Here is a 23,268-nt window from a genome sequence, read left to right as displayed (position 1 = left end):
CTTCCCCGGTGCCAGCACAGCCCCGGACCAGTCAGCAGCCTGGGTGCCCTGGATCAAGCCTGCTTGCTGCTTACCCAGGGTTCTTAGGGGCTAATGAATACGGCAAAGAGAGGCTGTGTGTTTCACCAAAAAGCAATGCCAATGCATAGCTCATCCAAAAAGGGTTCCTTCTCAACCTCGGGTTGAGCTCTTCCCACCTGTGAAGATTTCCCTGGCTGGCTCTGAAGAGCAGACTCGCTCCCTGTGCCAAGGAACACGGCTTTTCCAGGGCTCTGAGCTAGAGAACTGGGTCAGATGAGGGGGTAGGGAAACACAGTGGAACAAGCTCCATGCCCTCAGAACAGCGTTGATTCAAAATCCCAGGTCCTGGAAGGAGCAGGCACAGGTGTGTTCTAACAGGCCGGCCACCTGGGGGCACATCCTTGTGTCCACCATATTTAAGTATGTTTCAAAACAAAAAGAACCTGGTAATCAGATAGCTGTCTTCATGAGTCCACAGTAGACTCCCAATGATGTCATTGGGTACCCTTCAAGTACTGTTAAGGCTAGCAAAGATTTTTATTTTTTTTTTAATGAGGAAAATGAAACATATTTGAGGCAAATTAGTTTATTGAAGCAAGCAAAGAAGATACAGAAGGGCGTGCATGCTAAGGAGGCGATCTTTAAAATAAAGCAGGCTGCCGCAAACCTGAAGCAACAATGCACTTCAGTTGGTATGTGCATTTCCTCTGCAAAGAGCTTGGTGTTTGAAATGTAGCATCTGCAATTTTCTGAGCTATTAATTGCCATAGTAACAGTAGTTGATTAGTAAACAGTCCTGTGAAATCACAATCTTAAAGACAACAGCACAACTGAGACTGCTCCCCCAGCAGTTGTTAAATTGCCACCAGTTTTTATTTTTCTTTTTAAGAAACAGTTTTTTTTTGTTGTTGTTGAGAAAGGAGGGTTTCCCCCCCACTTTTTGGTAGCTCACACTGCTTCATTTGAAACCTGTAGAGTACTAATTTGCAACATAGTTGAGAATGGAGACAATAGGAAACCTTGGTAACCCTTCAGGTTGGCCTTCTTTAAGTAAATTATATGCAGGGCTTTCTGAATAGGACATAAAAATATTAATACTGGGCAACATCATTTTTGTTATTCTTAAAAAATAATCACTCTGAGGAGAATCCCGTTATATATTTTGTTACTCATTCAAACTCTTCTCCACAAAAATGTAAATGGAATTAATCTCCATCCGCAGGTTTGAATTTATGAGTCAGTCCAGGAGATGTGGGCCTGCCAAGTGTCACAGAGCTCAGGGTTCTGGAACACACAGGGGAGGGGGGAGGGGGGCAGGACAAAGGGCCTGCGCTGCAGGGGAGTCGGAAACGCTTTCTCGTTTGGATACAGTGCTCATTTTATGTGCGGTCACCAGACCACTACCCTCACTTGTTTTTACTTAAAACAAGTGGAAAAGGCCCTGAAGCAGGAGATGCAGAGACTGGACCATGGTTTGCTGCTGGGGGACCATCTCATTGCAGGCAGAGGTTACCTCCCAGGCCACCGGCCAAGTGCCTGGGGACACGCGGCTTTTCGAGATACTCTATCACACACCCGACTGGCGTCTTACCAGGGTACAGGCCTCTATGTGTGGCATCCCCTTGGCTACCGTAATACTGCATAGGTGGCTGGGTCCTATCGTATTCAGAGCGAGGGTCTCTGATTCCTAACAGTGCTGGTGAGGAAGAGGTACTGCCGACTGAAGGGAGAGGCAAGAGGAGGAGGGAGAGAGAGAGAAGAAAGAGAAATCAGGCTGTCAGTGTCTCTAGAAAGTCCCCTCTGGAAAAACAAAGGTCAGTAATTAGAAGTGCACGTGGCTGGCACTAAAGTCAGCTCTTAGAGGTGCTGTGAGTCGTAGGGCAGCCAGCCCTGGGTCTCTGGAGGTGACCTGCAGGCCGGCCACTGTGAGGATCAGCACTGTCAACCCCCAAGCTTGCTAGAGAGCCACAGCACGTGGTTGCAGGGACCATGCGGCTCCCCCACTGACACGGTGGGTCTCAACCACCTGCTCGGGCCTTCGAAACCGAGTGATGGTAACTTCCCAGTCATGCAAGAGTTCCATTTGCTGCTTTATGATCTCAGTTCACTTACTCGTAACACACCCATCTATTATCCGTTATGTATAGCTCTTCAGTAAGTAGATGTTTTACGGCATGTTTTGATTTCTGATGATTTCAGAAATATCTGCATCTCTAAATGTGTCTGAATAAGAGTGCCCAGCCCATAAAATTTATAATTCTTTTTATGGTGATCAGCTGTCAGGGAAATTTATAAACTCCGTAAGCCCTGCTCATCAAGCTCATGGTGCTGAGAAGCCCAGGCCTCACCAAGGCCCAGCTTTTTTATCCCAGCTGGAGCCAAACATTTCATAATAACGTGTCTACCCATGGGTGTCCTGCTGGGACATTTTTGCACAGAAGGAAAACATCTTCTTTTTCTCATTAAAAAAACATCTTGCTTGCAATGAAGTATCTTGTAATTAAGAGTGGTCACTTATTCACTGGATCCACTTCAAAGCGGCAGGCCCCAGGCCCTGCTACCAGTGGTTTTGTGTGCACGGATGCTTTCAGAGGAAGACTGACATCAAAATATTTTCCCTAGAAAGTCACTTCACTGACACACAGTGAGCATGCATGGGCAGTGTCTATGTGCTTCTCATCCTGCCTACTTTCTACAAGGTAGGAGGACAGAGGCCATCACCACCCACCTCCCATAATTACATCAGCAAGATATGAGATGTGCCCGTAAGCAGATGCCGTGCTAGTGCTGAGGGGTGGATGATCAGTCCTCAGAATAAATGGAGAAACAAGTGTGAATCAGATCCTACCTTCAAATGGAATCCAGAGAGGGACCTAGGAACTTGGACGGGGCCTGTCAGCACTGTCCAGTGTGTATATTTAAGAGGTCCTCAAAACGAGTTCATTGCTTAGTGACTATGTCCTGATTTGTCTGAAATTATTCTTTTGCCTGTACACATGCCTTTCGTTAAACAGCAAACTCTCTTGCTTCTCCGGGCACCCCTCTTCCTGAGTCTCTAAAGAATCCTGAGCATTTTTATAAAGCAAGACAGACTCAGGCTACACCTGGGAACCCAGCAAGATGTACCAAAAACCAAGCAGAGGTCTCTTTCAAGAAAACAACTCCTAATTTAAAAACTAAGACATAAATATACACCATATGCAGTAGGCAGAGATAATTTTTAAAAATTCCTGGTACAAGCGGAGACGTCCAATTATGTGACAAGAACCACCAGTCATATATTAGTCTTTTTGGTCACATTTGTCCACATGAGAAATAAGACTGCCAGCAGGAGCACAGTTGAATACAACAGGTAATATTTATATGTCAGAATGGGAGATTTAAAGCCGAATAGAAAAAGATATTTATTACTTTTCCTGTTTCATTTAGTTAAGAATTAAATTTACAGGACTGAATCGACTTGGTAGTAATATTCTGTTCTTACATGCAAAAAAAAAACCCCCAAAAAACAACCCCCCCCCGACAAAACCCAGTCTGAGCCTCAATACATTCTTTCTACCAAATTAAACACCACCAATAGGTAGGTAGTGTGGTTGTCAAGATTCCCAACTTACAAATCACAGGGAATTCCTGTAAAGCCACCTGCAGGGCCTGCTCCCATTAGCCATGGATGCTGGGGGTCTGGAAGGCAGCCAGGGGATGAAGCTTTAACTGCTGAGGAGTAAGGCGCAGGTGGAGATCACGGCTCTCCCAGGCTGTGGGTCTAAAGCCCGCGTCTAAGGGATTCTTTCTAAGAGTTTTCACCAAGAAAACGAAAAAAATCACTTTGAAGAGATTTCAGATTTAGGGCCTGCAGGCAGGCAAGGGCAGCCATTTTCAGGCACAACCTAGTGGTTCTCAAAGTGTGTTCGTCCACTCTCCTGTATCCGCATCACTGGCCCAGCTTATTAGTGCAGGTTCCCAGGCCCCTTTGCAAACCTAGTGAAGCAGAATCTTAGGGGGAACAGATGCTATTGAGGACCCCGGGATACTTTTATGCGCCATAGTTGGTGTAAACTTACATAAACTTTTAAAGCAGAAGGAGGAGAGTGGGTCTGCTGTATACAATACCATGTAATTCCCAAAGGAGGCTTTCAGCCTGAAGAGCAAACTCTCCTTTCCTCAGTGTTTGGAGGTGACAGGCTTAATCAGCGTACGCTCGATCTCTGAATGGGAAACAATGTTCTGTCACACAAATGCTCTCACCAAGAAGGGGAGTTTACCCACTGACCTGACTGAATGACAGGTGACATCTGTTGGTTGGTGGTAGACAACGAAGGATGTGATTTGAATCGGTCTCGCTCTAATGTTGACACAGGTGTAATAAAATGGTTCTGATTCCACCCATCCTGTGGAGTTAAAAGAGGAAAAGAAACCTCTCAAAGTGGATAATGACATTTCATTACAATAAATGATTACGAGCGTGTGCTCTCACGAATGCTAAGTATGCCAGAGCTATTCTTGTAAGTTACCTTTTTATAGATGCTCCGGAGGTCCCGATATTGCCATAACGTATTCAAGACCTGGGCTGCTGCCTTCACCACTTTCAGAGATGATCTAGGGAGAGAGTGGGGATGTTAATGAACATGGGCGGCTCCACTTGAAGAGACTCTGGCAGCAAAGCAATGGCCAAGAGGCCATCACTCCAAGGACCAGGGGGCAAGGAGGCTGCTGCTAGAAACCACCACCAAGGAATCAGGTGTACCTGGGAGTCAGTCAAGTTCAGGGCTGGCCAGAGGTGGCAAGGACCAAAGAGAGGCTCACAGGCACTTGGCTCTGTGGTCAGAAGCTGTGGTCGGGATGAGCCCACGACTTCTGACCATGATCACACATCTCAAGTGTCTGAGGACCCTCCCAAGTTAACTTAAGTTACCCCCCACCCCCATTATTAGGCCTTCATATAAAACATGTTCACTGCCTTCTTGTCATTTGTGCCTCTTTGTAAACAGATGTGTCTGTGTGCTCTAGTGTTTGACTTGGAAAATAAGGTCAGGTATTACCTCCCCTCTCCCTGAGGCCTTCCCGACCAGTGTGTCTGAAATTGTGACAACCCCTCCTCGCCCTGGCAAGCCCAATCACTGTCCCCGATTTTATTATCTGCCTTTCACTCAGCACCATCCACAGGCGCTGCTCATTCCACTGGTACCTTGTCTGTTCCACCCATGGAATGTAAGCTACCTGCGGGCAGGTGTGAACTGCTCACTGCTGTAGCACGTGGCAGGTGGGCAAGAGATGGAAGCTTGGTGAGTGAATCAAAAGGAAAATAAGTGTACGTTCAGAAGACAGCTTGATTTGATCCAGGTTTTCTGAATCTCTTGTATTGGAAAAAAAAAATTAGACTTTTTTTTTCAATATACAAAGATTTTGGCACTGGTTCAGCATTTCTCCAGCCTGTTTTTAATGCCTTTCACGAATAAAGCCTATCTCACAAAATGTTGGGAGCACTAAATGTGATTTCGGTTACTCTTACAGGAGAGGGGAAGGGAGCTGGAGGGGGAGTTAGTGGAACAGGGCCTTAGCTTTATCTGTAATGTTTCGTTTCCTTTGAAATAAAAATGAGTGTGTTTGCACTTATTACTAATGAGATAAAAAAAGATACCTAACAGAAAAGGACTGAAAGGAAATATGAATAATGTTGGTAGCTGTGGTTTCTGCGGGGTGAGAATATGATTTGCTACATTATTCTTCAAAAGTATACACAGGGGCTTCCCTGGTGGCGCAGTGGTTGAGAGTCCGCCTGCCGATGCAGGGGACACGGGTTCGTGCCCCGGTCCGGGAAGATCCCACATGCCGCGGAGCGGCTGGGCCCGTGAGCCATGGCCGCTGAGCCTGCGCGTCCGGAGCCTGTGCTCCACAACGGGAGAGGCCATAACAGTGAGAGGCCCGCGTACCGCAAAAAAAAAAAAAAAAAAAAAAAGTACACATAGTGTGAGTTCTAGTACTGACACTCAGCCAATTAATAAATGTTTACTACTATGGGCCAGTCTTTGTTCTAGATGCCGAGGATGCAGCAGTGAATGAAAAGACAAGGCACCCGCTCCGGGGGGGCTGTCAGATGCCAGAGGGGTCGTAAATAACCCCGGGGAAGCCACTGCCGTGTGCAGGAGGAGAGTGGGGGGACGGGTGGGCCATTTTACGACTGATCGGGAGGCTACTGTCCTGTTGTATGGGACAAGCAGCCCTACACTTCCAGCTTCCTTGAAGGATTCTCTGATCTGATACTAAGGCAAATTCACAGTCACTGCTATAGCTCCGTGACAAGAAACCTTCCATTTTTGCCACCAATTCTCTAATCCCTACTTCTGCTGCTTCATCACTTGGGTGTCACCCACAAGAGAGGTATGATCCAAGCCCAGGGCACATCCTGAGGCCACACAACAGGCTCTGGCTCTGCTGCACGTGGTGATTTTAGGTGAAATATTATTTAGGTGAAATAATCCCAGAACTGAGGATTTAAGAAGATGTTCTTGCAGAACAGGCCCTGGAGCCTGGAGCAGAGCCAAAGGTCCAAGGGAGATGGGGCCCCAGGTTTTCCTCCTCATGAAACGTCTGATTCTTCCAGGAGTCAAAACGGCCAAATGTGGCTTTAGGGACAGGAATGACGGTAGGGGTGAGGGATGCTCTAAGAAAATACAGAGCAGAAAAGGGGCCACATGACCACAGATACCTCTCCCAGCAAAAAACAGGTTTTAACTGCTGGAAACCGCTTAGCTTATTGGCACGTGAGAAGTGCACAGATAAATCCTTCCCAATAAGCAGTGTATCCTCGACCAAGGCCCTTGTCACAGGAATGAGGGCCTGGCGCTGGCGTCTCCTTGCAGCAGACTTGCCTGTCTCCTCTGCCCTTGGTTATGTTCACCAGCTTTTCTATGCCCCCCGAGTCAGCCAGGGCCTTGGCATTCTCCATGTTCTTGCTGGTGACCTCGTGCAGGGCGCAGCAGATGGCTGCCACGGTCTCATCCGACAGCACGCTGGGGCTGGTACCACCCGGAAGCCTGTTGACCAGGTCTCGCATGGCGTATTTACCTGCCCGAGGCAAAAGAGAGCTCATTCCACTTTTGGAAGGGACCTGGTTTTTGTTATTGTTGTCATTGAAAGGTTGTGACTGTGCAGTCTCTTGAAAACAAAACCTCAAAAGAGACAATAACCGGAAAGAAAAAATCCACGGTAAAGAAGAAATAACAAACATTTTAACTGTATGGGGCAGGTTAACATCTATGGCCATGCTGCTCGAAGAAATGATTGGTTTATAAAACCTTACTGCAAATTGCTGAAAGAAAATGTAAATCAGGGTATAAAACTGGGTGTAACAAACAAGTTGCTTTAGTTCCACTATTTTCATTAACAGCAAGAATAAAGGAATTATGACAGTAAATTTTACTCTCCATTCAGTTCCTATGCGTCATATAGGAAATACAACTTCCTCTTAAAGCCTTTAAAAACTTTTCTTTGAAGAAATTTTAAGCTGGACCAAGTAAGGCTGCCAAACAATTCATGAAATCTTTCTAGATCTCAACATGTGAACTGGGTACAGTTACACTTTTTTTTTTCAAAACTTTTGAATTTTATCTTATTTTTTTATACAGCAGGTTCTTATTAGTTATCTATTTTATACATATTGGTATATATCTATATATCTATATATCTATATGTCAATCCCAATCTCCCAATTCATCCCACATTTTTATCAAGTTGAGGGTTTATATCAGTTGGTCTGACATCAGTAACAACATGCTCGTTTCTTTTAAAGAAGACAGAAGTATAATTCTGGTATGAAGATTAAGGGCATGTTACGTCCCAGAAGTAGTGCAATAATAAAGTTCCCGACAGGACCAGGCTGGGGTGTCCCTTTGCTACTGAGGCATTTCCGTACAGATCCTCAATTCCCCTTACTCTTCTCCAAAAAGAGATTATCTCAAGCTTTTTCCATTTCAGTTACTGACTGACAAACTGGAATAACTGTACTGCAGACAAAAGAAATTAACTAAAACTCAAGTAAATATTTTCTTAGCTTTTCTCCCTATGCTAATAACTGAGTGGATGCTAAATGGGGTTTTTATTGAAGACCTATTTATACACAATGGCAAGCAGAAGAAGACAGGGCCTGAGTACACGCCGCATAATTTACAGCACGTCAAAGTGAAGACGTGGGCATAACTCACAGAGAACGTTGTTAGGAAGAGTGGAAAAGCAGTGATGACACTGTAAGCCAGAAGATAAATGTGGTTTTTAAGAACAGATGATAAGTTAGCACTGGTGATTCTGAATACTCACGAATGACCAAAAGGTCCCCGACATGTAATTCGTCACTTTGCTACGGCACAATTTTAAACTGCACTCTGGAGGCTTGGGAGAAGGCCAGTCACTCGGTCTGTGAGTGACCCTAGTGGTCCCTTCAGAGCCTGCAGCCCAGACAGCTGGCTTGGTCAGACTCAGTTGAGTATGCAGCAACTTTTGTGAACTGACAAAACTTTGTTTCCTCGTAAAAAACGGCTCTGGAGAGAAAGTCCATGGCTAGCGCTGGTGACGGATGTGAGGAGAGAGTGAAGAGGTCAGAGAAGGGCATGCTTCTTAGCAACAGAAGTGCTGGGTAAATCAGAGTCCAATACTGGTTATGGGAGGGGCTCAGACCACACAGGAAGGCAGGGATCTTCATGGGGAAACAAGAAAAAGTGACTCCTGAGACAGCTCAAGAGTACTCCAGCTGGGTAAAATAATGCTCATCAGCGGAGAGAGAAAACACGCGTGAAAGTTTAAAAGGGGGTGAGGACATTCACAGAAAACACAGGGATGCACCGAGAGAAGGCGACGCCCCTGAATATACATTCGTTCTTCCCCAAGGTCTTAGCACTCATGGAGCTGGCTGTGCACCCTCTGCTCTCCCATCTCTCTCCTCCCATTTGTGGAATCACAGGACACAAGGCGTGTGTGGCCAACACTGTTTTTTAGCATTAAGAACTCCCAAACTATACGGGCTTCTTATAAGAAATTCAAATAATATAGATGTAACAAATAACTTAAAAAATATCTTTTTAGGGACCTAAAGGATTTCTCTCAAGGAAATGTGGGATCTTGGAGCTATAACACATCTATTGGAATCAGGCATGAGCTGGCTATGAACAGGGCATGGAAGAGCCTCCTTTCCTCTCCGGGGGGTACAATTTGGCCCAAAGAGACAGTGTTTTAAGAGCAGGTTAATCCAGGCAATAATTTAAAATAGCACATCTACCAGGCACTGTGTGAGGGGCCATGGTGACTCCTCGTAGACACTCTCTGAGGTAAACATTGTTGTCCTTGTTCCTTTTCTCTCTCCACCTTTGTCTTGCTCTATCATGGCAGGTGTATTTTAATATGAGTTCAATATATATCCACTAATCCACATAAGATCTTGTCAAATTTTCCCTCCTTCTCCCCGACCTGTCATCGGCTGTAGGACTGGCGTGGAGCTGGGGGGTTTACAAGGGGCATTTTCACAGCAAGCCCACGGTGACGAGTGCAGGCATGGGCAGCTCCCTTTCAGAGATGGGAACCAAGGGAGAGTTTTCAATTCAGATGAAGGAATGAAGCCCACATGGGCTCCATACAGGTCACTCCAGGTTATACAGCCAGTGAGCAGCACATCCAGGGTTTAACCTGAGGTCCACTGGAGGGTCTCTGATCTTTTCTTTTCCCCACACTCTGCTTGGGATGTGGCCATGCTCTGGAGGCAAGCAAGCTAAGCTGCCGTGGGTGCACAACTTTGAAGAGGCACTCATTCTCAAGTTCATGCAAGCGCCAACCCGACGTCTGGATGGACCCAAGGGTGAACGCCTCCTAAAATTGTGCACCGTGTGCCTCGCTTGCCTTATCCTCATCCTGACCCTGCCCTGGGGTCAGGCCTTGGAACAGTGCCTCTGTTTTAAGGCGAGCACTTACACAGATGTGAGAGGGAAAAGCTATAAAACATTCATGTGATTTCTTTTTTTAATTTAGAACACGGTAGTGTTGGAGAATTAGCAGATACGTCTCAAAAATCAGAAAAGGGAGAATTAAACCTTTTTGGTTGTTCAAGAAATGACTCTCTGGGAAAACAGATACACCAAATCTACCAAGCAGTTTTATAATGTATGACTGAAATTGCTAGCTCTTCTGAAAATTTACCTTCCTGATCCAGTGTTTAATGAATGAGGCTGCCTCTTGCTGAAAAGGAATGGTCAGAAAGGACAGACACATGGGCACCAAACATGCCAAGACACCGGGGACTAGGACTGAGTTGCTAATCATTTTAAATGTCATATTTTTATAAATCAAAAGAAGAGTTTTATAAACGCTGTTGTTTCTCTCTTTATAGCTCACCTGGTCACCAGAACATACCTATGAGCTCCTTGTTGCGGACATCTAGGGCCATATTCCTCAAGGCAGTCGCCACAGAAGAAACAACTCTATCATTATCCATTCTCAGAAGTTCTACAAGGATGGGGAGCCCTTTTTCTTTGCGGACAGCTGCTCGGATGTACGCTGCAAACTAGGAAATAAAACAAGGTAATAAGTAATATAAAACAGAGTTCAACTCTCAGATGTTACTGTTGCCTAAAAAAAGATGTTTCCAAAAGATAAACTAATAGATTAAATGTTTTCTTTCCAACGGGAGATTACATCTGTGATGCCAGTCAGGAGAAAACCAGTTTGGGAGAAAGATAAGCTAGGATGACTGATTTAAAAAGAAATCCCAAAGCCTGAAAAGCTCAAGCCACCATCTGGCAGATATTTTTGGGTAGAAAAGAGAAGGCAGTGATTATTTTCTACTTCAGCTACATAAACATGATTAAGGACGGATGGCGTGTCTTCTCTGCAGTTGGCCCCAGGCCAGGTCCAGAGGCTATAAATAGGATGGCAGAGAGGGTAACTGGTCAGTGCACATTAAAGGAGAACCTGTTTCCATCAAGTCATTTCTGCCCTGTATTCTCTGCAACAATATTTACAGTTTAGTAACCTTTCAAGGAAATTGCTTGGAAAAAAATCCCTTGCCTCAGAAGAAGAGGAATTCTCCAGGAACACTGAGCATTGTAATTAATACACACTGGTGAAAAAGTAAGTATATTTGTGTGCAAAATGCTTTACCATTCAAGATTAGTCAGCTGCTGCTGCTATTTTTTTTTAATCCACAGTCAAGAACTTCTTTTGTGATTAAGAGGCAAGTGTGTAAGGTGAGGCACTTTGGGCACCGTATGAATTGGGAACGAACACTAAGTCATCGAGAAAACAAATAAAAAAAGTAACATTTGAAAATGGGTCTTTAATCTTGTTTTGAGTTTTCACTGACATTTTTCCCAATGCAAATTGTCTTTCAAAATTTAGGATAATTGAAAAATGTTGCTCATAAAACATCTAATACTTTCCTGCTGTGGTCAAGACACGAGGACACAGATCTTCCAGCCACTTGTATTATTTTGAACATGAAAATATGTGACTGACTACTCAGTCTCCTTAATACCAACAGAATAGATTATTCTAATAACACAAATAAAAGGAAAAGATGCATTTCAAAGATCCTATTAGCTTCCTTCGGATGAAGTCAATACTCCTATTTTCCAAATCAAATGATATCTGCAAGAGAAATAGAATACATGACTTGCTATCAGGTAAAGGACTTGGGCAGCTTTGGCAACTTCTCTCTCTGAAATCTGCAAGGACAGAACCAACACCTATCTCGCTTGGAGACCAACTGGCTCAGCCCAGCCCTGGGCGCCTCCCTTCCAGAGCACTACAGCCATCACCACTCCCAGATAGCTTCTGACTTATCACATCTGTGGCCATGTTTATCTTGTTTTCTTAATGAGGGCCAATATTTTGATTTACTATTTTAGACACTTTTGAAATCACTTCCATATAATGTTTATATTTTAAACGACCTTGCCATTTAACGTTTATTCACTAAAGATCCCAGAAAATAAAATTCTACAACTCAAATCGTATCTATTTTAATTATTGTCTTTTTTCTTACTATCATCAAATGAGTCTCAGGTCATAAGAAACTGGAGGTGAACACTGAGTCACCAACATAAATATTTTTGATACTTATGTGCTAGGCCCTCTCCTGGGTCCTCCAAATTTATCTCATTTAATCCTTAAAACCGCCAAATGAGATAGGTATTATTTCCATTTTACAGATGATGAAACTGAGGACAGAGAGATCTGAGGCCCCCAGCTAGTAAGGGGGGTGGGGGAGGATTCAAGGCCAAGGGGTCTGGCTCCAGAGCCAGCACTTAGATGTTAAGCTATTAGCACTTTTAATTTTTTTTTTTTTTTTTGCGGTACACAGGCCTCTCACTGTTGTGGCCTCTCCCGTTGCGGAGCACAGGCTCTGGACGCACAGGCTCAGCAGCCATGGCTCACGAGCCCAGCTGCTCTATGGCATGTGGGATCTTCCCGGACCGGGGCACGAACCCGTGACCCCTGCATCGGCAGGCGGACTCTCAACCACTGCGCCACCAGGGAAGCCCAGCACTTTTAATTTTTTAAAAATTTATTTATTTATTCACTTTTATTGACCTATAGTTGATTCCCAGTGCTGTGCCAACCTCTGCTGTACAGCAAAGTGACTCAGTCACACACATATCAAGAACAATAACAAAATAGCCATGGTGTCTTAGCGCTAGGCTGTAATTATCTGTATAGATTCATTAGAGCATCTGGCTGCATGAAACAAACCTTACCTAGGCCTAGCAATGCTTTTCACTGTCACAGAAAAAACGATGGCCAATTTTCATTTGGGGAGGGGGTGATGGAGGAAGTAGTCAAAAACAAGCATTATAGTAATTCTACTAAAATATACTTGTTAGGAAATTTCTAGAGGTTGAACTGTTTCAAACAAGGATTGTCTGCGAAGTTGTTAGATGACATTTAAAAAGTTTTGAGAACTTGCTTATAGTGGTAACAGTAGAAATCACCTTCAGTTTTCCTAAAGAAGTCACACACGTATTAGTGGAGGTGGAAACTTTGCCATGTGTATGTTCTATAAGTGTCTGAGACAGGAATGGCGGCCCAGCCTCAGCTCTAATTCAGGCCCTCGGCATCTCTCACCAGACTCCCCTACAGAATCCCAGCCTCAACTTTCCTCTACTTCAAATTCGCCTTCTGCGCTGCTGCAGACGGGATCCAACAGTGTCCACATCAGCCTGTGTCGTTGGCCTCCTTAACCCCTTTCAGCAGCCCCTCTGGTCCGAAGGTTGGGTCCCAGCTCCTGAAGCTTGGCCGTCAGGCCTGGTCACGAGGCCCAGCTCCACAGGGGCACTCCTCGTCCCACCCTCCACGTCCCGGCAAGCGGCTTGTAGCGTCCACCCACGGCATCCTCACTGTGACGCCTTTCCCCTGTTGTCCCTTTATCTGGTTGGTTCCCTGTACACCGCGACCTCGACTCTGCTGGCTTAATTCTACTCATTCTTAAAGGTTCCATTTGGGCAGCATTACCCTTCCAGGAACCCTTCCCTACGTTCTGGCTCCCCTCTTTCCTTGCCTCTCCCTCACCTGCTAGGCTGGGTTAGATGTCCTCTTCCAAGACCCCGCCGCACACATATCCCATGGGGTCTACACTGTACTGGCTCCATCTGTCTGTTTTTCTCGCCAGCCTTCAGCTTCTCATGAGGAAGGGCTACGTCATGTTCATCCTTGGATCCCCAGAGCCGACTGCTGTCTCCCTGCTTTTCTCCTCCCCCGCTTTACCAAACTCTAAACAACCGTGTCCCTTTCCATGGTCATTGCTGATCTGACTGCAAGAAGTGTGCACACGTAGAAGGCATCCTACCTTCCAGTTTCCGGCAGAGAGGTTCTGGAGAGATCCAGCAGAGCCTTCCAAGGTGGCTGGGTTGGAACTTTCTGCTAGAAGATTCAGATATGGTTTTACCACTGACGGATGCCACAGCATCTCAACCCCTTTGGGGGACTTTGACAGTCCTGGGATAGGACCAACTCCATCCCACTGAAAGACAAAGAGCACGCATTAGTGGAAGCAAATATGTGAACACAGTGTCCAACACCTGAAAACGTTCCTTTCTGCTAGACTCAGCTAGAGCTAAGCAGAAAAACTGCATCATGAGAAAAAAATTTTTTCTTGCCAAATATGTGATTTCTCACTCCCAGAGGAAACGAAACTTTAGAGTTTCATGTCAAGTAAAATGCTAACTTGATCCTCTTGTGGTGTTCTCTTTTTCTTCTTCTTCTTCTTCCCCCAGCAGCTTGGCTCCAAGTCTTTGCTGGGAGACTCTTTTCCGAGTAGGTCATCCAATTCGTTCAGCCCCAGCGGCCGGGCCTGGGGCACCTCCAGCTCCAGCCGATACGACAGGTTCCTCAGTGTGCACACGCAGTTCTCCACGGTCTGAAATCCAACAGAGTAGGATTAAAACCACCGTGGCACATTAGTGCAAAGTGTTTCTGTACTGAGCACCAGTGATAGTAAATAAATGTAGAACGTGAAAGAACTGCTTTTCCCTTTATGGGAACTGCAACAGTCTAAGGTCAGAACGGTGATTCCAGACTGTTGGCGGGACACCCAATGACAGAGTGCAGAGCCATCCGCAGTGCAGCTGACGATCTGACTGCCTGCTGAGGGAACTGTGCAAGGCTCTGGAGAAGAAAATGCCCAGGGCTCTGCCTCAGGGCTGCCGCAGTGGCAGAGATGCGCCCAAGTTACCAGAGCCCCCCCTTCTCACCACTGGGAATCCTCATCGTGACAGCGGGTGCGACCAGCCTCCACCCCGGGCGCAGCCCCTCCCCGCAAGTGCCATCTTTGTCGTCTCCTTCCATCTCCCCCCTCCCCCCCCCCCCGTGGAAAGTTCCACGATCTGATCTCTTTCTCTGCTGACGTTTTGCCTTCTGTACATGGTCTTTTGTTCCTCAAAGTCTGTATCACGCCTCTAATTGGGAGGCTAACTCACTTCAACCAAGTGTGTCTAAAACCAAGTTCAGTTTTGCCTAGCGAGCTCCCCTTCTAACTTGCTTATTCCTCTCAATTTCATCTGCAGATCTTTTGGTTCAGGTGGAGCTCAAATAAAAACCTGGCTGTCACTTTGAATTTCTCCTCTAGCTCCCCCCAATCCTACCACTCAGTCTTCTTTTTCCTCTTAGACCCCTGTTTACGACACCAGGCCTGTTTGTGGCCCCTCTTCGTCCAGCCCATCCTGAACAACAAGTGCCCAGCCTGCCTTGGGACCCCTGACACTTTTAGTCCCTCCTTCCTGTTTCTCCCCACCTTCCCCGGACCCTGATGCTGGGGCAGACCCTGGATGGCATCACAGCTGAAAAATGATGAGCAGAATTCCTTGTGAGAGGGCCGGGATGGAGGAAATAGGAGGGGAGGATAAGGGGGACATGCTGGTAACAGAGGGAGTGGGTGAAAGACTGCAACCGCATGTAGAAAGGGGCATCCAGAGTTGGTACCGAGGCAAGAAGGGAAGAGAGGTTGGGGGGATTCCAGTGCCTGGACCAGGAACTTTTATTCAGTAGATACTTAGATCCAGATGGATTTGACTGTAGCAGCAGGGGATACGGAACTGGAGGAAAGAGCAGTGGGGCCATCACCTTGACGATGAGCCCAGGAGAAACCACAGAGAAGGTCTGGACCCTGGTCGATCCTTTGCCACATGGAGTCACTCAGTTTTCATGGTTCTAAGGCTATTTTCTTAAGTTCTCATGTCCCTGTTAACTTGTAATTTTTAGAGACAGTCTCGCTTTATTTACTTTGAGACAGTCTCCCTTTATTTATTTATTTACTTTGAGACAGTCTCCCTTTGATCTGGAGCGTGGCCTAACAAGGAGGAGATGGTCAAGAATTCCGGAAAGAGTCAATGGCACGTGGACGGCGGCGGCCGGCAGCTGCTGTCCTCTGCCACCGCGGCGTTCACGGCCAGGCGGGCACTGACCTTGCTGTCGTAGTCAGATGTGTTCACACACGTATGGATCACGTACAGCAGAGAGTCCACCAGCCCCTCACAGGATCGCATCTGCCTTCGCGCTTCCTCCCCCGCGGAGCTGAGATTCCTAAACAGGCAGAGGCACGGGGGAGCTCGTTAGCTGCGGAGCCTTACCTTAATGATCTGAGAACGGGTGACACAGCAGCACGTAGATCTGGTCTGAAGAGGCATTTGGAGCCTGCATTTTCATCTCGAGGGAGCTCACAGTAATAGCCAGCCCCCCATTAGCCACACAAATAGAAGGGAGCAGGGGCACTTGAACTTTGTATCTCTCTTGTGACGGGCCACCTTCTAACCTCCTAAAATAATTATTTTGGGGCTTATCTTCAGTTTCCTCATACATAAGAAAGAGGGAATAATAGTAATTACCTCGTAAGGTTGCTGTAAGGAAGAGATGAGCTGCTACATAGGAAGCAATTAGGAAGTGCCCACCATGTAAAAGGATGTTTGCTAGCCATGCACGGTTGCTGTTTTCAGACATCCTTTACCTCCCTTGTTAGGTCATAAGGTCTTTGCAGTTCCTGCACCTATTAAAATGTTTTGCATGTAGTAGGTGGTCATAAATGCTTCTTGAATGAACAGAGGAAACATATTTCTTGTATAAACATTTCAAGTTAAATAGGAACACTTGCTCATGCCACAATTTTTCTCATCTTTTTAATTATTAAAAAACCTGAAAATTGTTTTAGGTCTCATCCATATGGAAATTTGTGCTATCAATTCAACTTCGTGAATTGATACCAAATTATAAGGCTCTATTTTATGTGCCATTAACAAGGGTTCTAGGCTAACTCTGAGATTTTGTAAAACTTAGACTAGGTAAGGGGGATCGGGAATGACTTTTCACCTTTGTTTTTCTGAGGCCAGAGATACTATCACGCATGATCCCTCTACTGTTCTTTTTGTTTGTTTGTTACTAAAAAATATTTAATAGCCAAAGTAACAAAGGCACTGATTCATCATATGAAGGTGTCAACGAAGCAGAAGAGATGTTAGACTTTAACAATCAGTTTGAAGTACAAAGTCTGAATCAGCTGAATATGAACCATGGGAATAAACAAAATAATAAGCTGCATATCTGTCCCATACAAAGAGAAAACACTTACTATCTTCAACTCCATGTTAAATATTATCAAACCTATATCAATACTGACTGGCTACCAGAACATAAAAGAATCTTCAATCAATATTACACAAAATATATTCCCTAACTAAAATTAAATAAAATTAGAAATCGTATAAATTCATCTGCCCCACTTATTTGAGATATTAGAATACATACTTTTCTTTAATTCATGATTCTATTAGTTATATATTGCTGTGTAACAAATTACCCCAATATTTAACAGCTCAAAAAAAAATTCTTGTTGTATTATGGTTTCTCTGGGTCCAGCATTCAGGTGCTTCTTTAGCTGGGTGCCTCTGGGTTGGAGTCTCCCATAAGGCTACAATCAAGCTATTATCTGGGGTTATAGTTATCTGAAGGCTCAACTTCGGAAGGATCTACTTCCAAGTTCACACAAGTGGTCGTTCCCAGTCCTCGGGGAATCCACTTTCAAGTCCATTCACGTGACTATGGCAATCCGCAGCTTCTCACTGTTTGCCAGACGTCAGTTCCTGCCATGGGGGTTTCTACCTGGGGAAGCTCACACCATGGCAGCTAGCTTTCGCTCAGAATGAGGCAACAAGAGAAAGAGTGAGCAAGACACAGGCCAGTCTCGTTGTAACATAATCTCAGAAGTGGCATCTAGAACTTCAGAACTACTATTTATTTGAAGGATTTCACTCAACGAAAGGGGAATACACGTGGGCATAACACTAGCAGGCAAGAGCTTTTGCGTCCATCTTAGAGGCTTCCTGCTACAATGGTTTAAGAGAAAATAAAAGTAGAAAATATAAATTATTTATGACTGAATGACAACAGAGCGTTCCATAGCTGAAGTCCCTCTACGGTTCTTATCCAGGGTTACCTCCCAGCAGCTCTCAACAGCTGACCTCTTCTGTTCCTCTAACAGGGATCCGGTACCCCTCTGCTTTTCCTCTCATCTTGCTGTCTTCCCTTCTCAGCCTCTTCTGCCTGTGGTTCCCTCTGGAGTGCCCAGGGCTACTGTGGTCGCTTCCTATCTTTATCTTGGTGCTCTCCTGGGTGGCCTCCTTCTGCTCCTTGGATTTAATACATCCTATGGACCCATGACTCCCCAGTTTTTATCTTTAGCCCAACCCCTCTCTAGATCTCCAGACTCGTTTATCCAGACATTACATTTATCCACATGGATAGCTAATCAGACATCTCCAAGTGGACCAGACAAAACCCTCAGCTGCTGTCTCTCCACCCTTCCTCCACTCCTCTGCTCGACCTCATCAACAGCACTTCCGTGCTCCCAGCTGATCCAGCCAGAGATCTAGGCGCTGTCCTTACTTCCTCCCTTTTCCTCGCCCCTCATATTCAGTCCATGAGCAAACCTTGTCAGCCTCTCCCTCCACAACGTACTCCGTTCTGCCGACCTCTCTCTGGTGCCTGGCCTTTGTCACCCTCATCATCTGCCTTCCTGCCCCCACTGTCGCCCCCATCACAGCCAGAAACCATCCCTACTCTTGTGAGTAGACCCTCTGATGGTTCCCCATGACACTTGGCATGTGGTGCACTCCTTGCTCTGATCTAAAAAATCCGACGTAACTGGTTTCACGCTGCACCTTGCCCATTAAGCTCCAGCCTCAAGCCCCTTCCTGCACCAGAGCCTGTACACTCCCCGCTCCCTTTGTCTCCAGTGCGTCCTCCTCCCCTCCCCCACCCCGCCCTCACAGGAGCAGCTCCTGTGGTGTTTCCGACTAGGCTTAAACTTCACCTCCTATGAGAGACCGCCTGACCATCAAAGTGACCACCTACTAACTCTTACATCACCCTATTTTTTAAATGGCATCTGTTGTTATTTTCTTGTTTATTTATTTACCTGTCTTCATCAATAGAACTTGGTTCTATCCGAGCCGCGACCTACTCTGTTTTGTCCATCAATGAATTTACACAGAAGGCATTCACCAACTGTTAATAGCCTTCAACCACTGGGGGAGCCTGAGCATGCGTCCCGTCCCTGGGCCTCCCCTGAAGCCTGGCAGGCTAGCTGAGGGCTCACGGCCTCCCCTGAGCCAGGTACAGGGAGATGAGATGCTGCCCCACAGATCAGCAGCAGAGGCCATGTGAGCCGTTCGGTGATGCAGGAATCTGAGTCAGGGAACTGGCCTGCCTTCTAGGAGCCTGATTCTTGTCGCCCCCTCCCCTGACCCAGTTACCCATCACAATAGCGGAAGGCTTCAGAGCAGAAGCCCAGGCCCCTCCCTCGAGCTCTGGTGTAGAGACGCTCACACATCTTAGCCTAAACAGTAAATAGCGCTCACTGTGTGTGAGACACTACACGAAGTATTTTATACAAGCTGAGTCTTCACGACTCTGAGATGTTATTATTACCCCTATTGTAAAGATGAGGAAACTGAGGCTCAGAATGGGACAGGAAGTCAGTCTGTCTGAAGCCAGAGCCCACTCTTGTTGTCACCAGGCCACTCTGCCCCAAGGTTTCTGTTTCAAGTTCCCAGTAAGCCTGGGAAACTGGGTGGAAATTGAGCTGATGAGAGTTCATGGCAAATAATGAGCAGCACCGTGTACAGTTAAAGGAGGCTTTATGGATTTTAAATGCTAAAGATAATAACTGAAAAGAGTATTTGGGCTCATTTTCATTTATTTATAAAACTCTAAACCCAATGGTTGCTTAAACCATACCTTTTTGCACCGTTTTAAAAGCAAAAAAGTTTTAACCATTACATTTAAAAAGACTGAAGTCTAATTAACAGACATTATATTAGCTTCAGGTGTACAAAACAATAATTTGACATTTGTATACATTGTGAAATGATCACCACAATAAGTCTAGTTACCGTCTGTCACCACACAAAGTTACCAAGTGTTTTTTTCTTGTGATGAGAACTTTTAAGATTTACTTTCTTAGCCTCTTTCAACTTTACAGCACAATATTAGTGACTACAGTCACCTTGCTGAACATTACATCCCCGTGACTGAGTTACTTTATAACTTGAAGTTTGCACTTCCACATTTTCAATTTAAACAAACACTAGGCTGCCAACACATTAGCAATCAGAATGTGACAACCAGAAAAATGCTGCTTGAGTGGAAAACACTGGAATTTTGACAGTAATTTCAGACTGAAAGGGCTGTTTTTTTTTTTTTTTTTTGCGGTACGCGGGCCTCTCACTGCTGCGGCCTCTCCCGTTGCGGAGCACAGGCTCCGGACGCGCAGGCCCAGCGACCATGGCTCAGGGGCCCAGCCGCTCCGCGGCATGTGGGATCCTCGCGGACCAGGGCACGAACTCGCGTCCCCTGCATCGGCAGGCGGACTCTCAACCACTGTGCCACCAGGGAAGCCCTGAAAGGGCTGTTTTGACTGATCTATAGAAGAGTCGTTTATAAGATAATGTCTCTCAGGCCACTGCTCTGTGCTCACAATGTTCTCCTCATAGGATAACAAAGCCCAGTGGTCTAAATTAAAAAAAGAACTTGGAAACTTAGAGAGATATTAATAGAAATGAAATATTAAATCATCCTGAAGTCAACTTAGCTATGACACATATTATTTAATCACAGACTTAATCGTAAAGAAGAAACAAAAATTTACCTCAGGCAACCTGTCGTATTACGCAGAACAAGTGAAGTCTGAAATTTAATTTTATGATCGTCATCAAAAGAAGAGTTATTCCATCCAGAATGTGGAACGATCACAGTGTTTGTCAGGGTTGAGAGAGCATCGCGGATGATTGCCATCTTTACGGCATCACATGAGGATAAATTCCAAAGAACTCCTAAAGAATGAGATTTTAAATATCAGATCAATTAGAAATCCTGCAGTTTTGGTAATGAAATAAACATATTAGCTTTAATTGATGGGAATTCAGTCTGTCCCAAACCTAATCTATGGCCTGAATTTACAACCAGGCTGGGGATGGGCCTCTAATAAATGTTGACTGAACATATGTAAGCTTCTGGCAGTATATTACCAAGTCGTCCTTATCTTAAGTTTCGGAGCCTATGTTATCTATCAGGCAAGATGACTATGGTTTTGCAAAGCAAATTAGAGTTACTCTGTGAGGGGGAGGGGCACAATCCAATCAAGGGTCATAAATATGATGCATCTGTGATGGCTGTAAAAATGTGGTTCATTGTATCATCCCTTACATTCAGTGTTGTGTGTGACAAACCATTTTTAACATTTAGTACTTGAAAAGAACTTCTCTTTCTCAAAAGAAGGACACTTTCTCTTCATCACACTTCCTTTTCTTACTTTTGCTACCAGGAAGCTCATGCTTAAATATTACGCTTGAAGTAACTTGCACAAAGGGTGGTTACATTTGTCTTATCTCCCATATTTAGATAAGGTTTAAACATTTCTATTTCCACGTTAAGAGTTTTATCAGCATGTGCAAGTTACTACCATTCCTTTTTGGATACAGGCGAGACTAACAATAAATTAAAAGCTCCCAATATTGTAATTCGTATCAATATTGCTAGGACACCAGACCTTAAATGTAGCTTATTAGAGTGTTATTTGAATTATAAGCATATTAGAGGGTCCTCGTTTCTGTGTCAACCATAAGAGGGTTAAATTATTGTTATAAAGCACATATTTCCTAATAGTTACTCTTTTAGAAATTAGAGCAAATTCAGGATTATACCTACTCTAATGTCATTTTCACATTGATGCATTTTCCTAAGTAGGAGGGGATGGGGTGGAGGAGAGACGGTACAGCTCGATCTTCAGCGCCCTACACTCCTGATGTATCCCTGGCAAGTTGCATCAGTCAGTATAGTGATTTTAGAACTATCCACACACAAAAACGCTCGAGGCCTGTGGAGGGGAAGGAGTTGGCAAAGCCTGCCTGTGTCCATGGAAGCACGCGAGGCTTGTGAACATGACTGATCTAGAGTGCTGGGCCAGAGACAAGGCTGAAAACTGCTGCTCTGGCTCTGGTGACCAAGGAGCCAGCCTGTGAACTGCCTGAGCAGCAGCCTTCTCGGGGCCTAAAATCGCAGGGCCCCTTACGAAGGAGGGAGGCGGGAGGAGGGGTTCAAGCAAAGGGCTAGAACTGAAGACAGTAAAACAATACTTGTGAACCGAGAGGACCGTCCATTCCCCACACACCTGCCCTGACCCACTCACACCATGGAGGGATGGTCGATGACAGAGGCAGATGCTTGGGCCCTGTCCTGGGAAACGCCCTGGGTCCTGACTCCTCTCTCACTTGGCTTTGATGTCTGGGCCTTGCTGACTGGGTTTCCCTTGCTCCCCCAAGACTTTCATCCTTTCTCTGCTCCTACCCTTTGGGGTGGGACAGCCCACCATAAGCACAGCTTTTCAGGACCTCAGCCTCAGTGGTGACCCATCTAGTGAGGCTCGGACTCGAGGGGGATTTGGACAGTTCAGCATCGGGAAAAGGAAGGACCCTGCTTTGCCTCTGAAGGCTTGTTTTGTCCACCACGACAGACCTTCGTTTCCATAACTATCCTGTGGCTGATGGTCCTGGTGAGAGGGCGGCGCACACTGCAGGTGCTTATGAAGTGGACTGAAACTCCACAAGCTGAGCTACTTCTCTGTGGATTCTGATAAAACTGGCTGCATGTATGTGAGTGGGTTTAAACCAGGCTCCCTGGACTCTGGGGGTTCCGCTTGGGCTCTTAAGGGCAGCCATGGGGGAGGTGGGTGAGAACTGGGGGCAGGGCTCCAGATCCCATCCCAGTTCACTGGGAACAGCTCCATCCTTATCTGTTCTCAATACTGGGCTTCACTGTATGTTTCTGTTTGAAAAAAGGGTTTTGTGTCTAAAAGGCATTTGAAAAGCACTGTATTAGGGGAAAAGTATCTGAGGACGGATGACCACAGAAGAGACCTTGGGTGCTAAGGATGAAAAACCAAGTCTCTGGAGGTTGGTTCTGACCCAAATGATAGGTGAGGGGAGAGAAGACAGAGGAGAGTGGGTTGAGGCACAGAAGCATGGATGATAGCAGCCGCCACGAACAGGGCTTTAACATTTTCTGCCAGCGAGGCCAACCTCACCCCACCCGGCGCTCTGAAGGAGGCTGCCTGGGGCCTGAGTCAGCCAGAGGGGCAGCGTGTGGCCCAGAGGCCAGTGGTGGGGAAGGGTCATTTCCTAACCTCTCCTGATGACAGTTTTATAACATGCGATTCTGAAGGCCACTGGA

General features: G+C 45.7%; 1 protein-coding gene across 17 annotated transcripts in view; it reads right to left on the bottom strand.

Annotated features, from left to right (window-relative positions):
* The window catches only part of PKP4 (plakophilin 4), a 252,351-nt gene that overhangs the window by 2,975 nt on the left and 226,108 nt on the right, over positions 1 to 23,268 (bottom strand). For 14 of the 17 annotated variants that reach the window (XM_079925012.1, XM_079925023.1, XM_079925025.1 and 11 more), the window contains 9 exons: positions 20,690 to 20,873; positions 15,957 to 16,074; positions 14,222 to 14,413; positions 13,844 to 14,017; positions 10,414 to 10,564; positions 6,891 to 7,086; positions 4,533 to 4,617; positions 4,292 to 4,409; positions 1,613 to 1,741 (listed from right to left, as the gene is read on the bottom strand). In XM_079925012.1, coding sequence (XP_079781138.1) covers positions 1,613 to 1,741; positions 4,292 to 4,409; positions 4,533 to 4,617; positions 6,891 to 7,086; positions 10,414 to 10,564; positions 13,844 to 14,017; positions 14,222 to 14,413; positions 15,957 to 16,074; positions 20,690 to 20,873 — 1,347 coding nt within the window. The remainder of the gene's footprint in view (positions 1 to 1,612; positions 1,742 to 4,291; positions 4,410 to 4,532; positions 4,618 to 6,890; positions 7,087 to 10,413; positions 10,565 to 13,843; positions 14,018 to 14,221; positions 14,414 to 15,956; positions 16,075 to 20,689; positions 20,874 to 23,268) is intronic. The other 3 variants (XM_079925014.1, XM_079925015.1, XM_079925016.1) reach the window with 1 other exon arrangement.

This window comes from Stenella coeruleoalba (genome assembly GCF_951394435.1).
Source record: "Stenella coeruleoalba genome assembly, chromosome: 6".
Classification (NCBI taxonomy): domain Eukaryota; kingdom Metazoa; phylum Chordata; class Mammalia; order Artiodactyla; family Delphinidae; genus Stenella; species Stenella coeruleoalba.
This window is presented reverse-complemented; position numbering and strand designations above follow the sequence as displayed.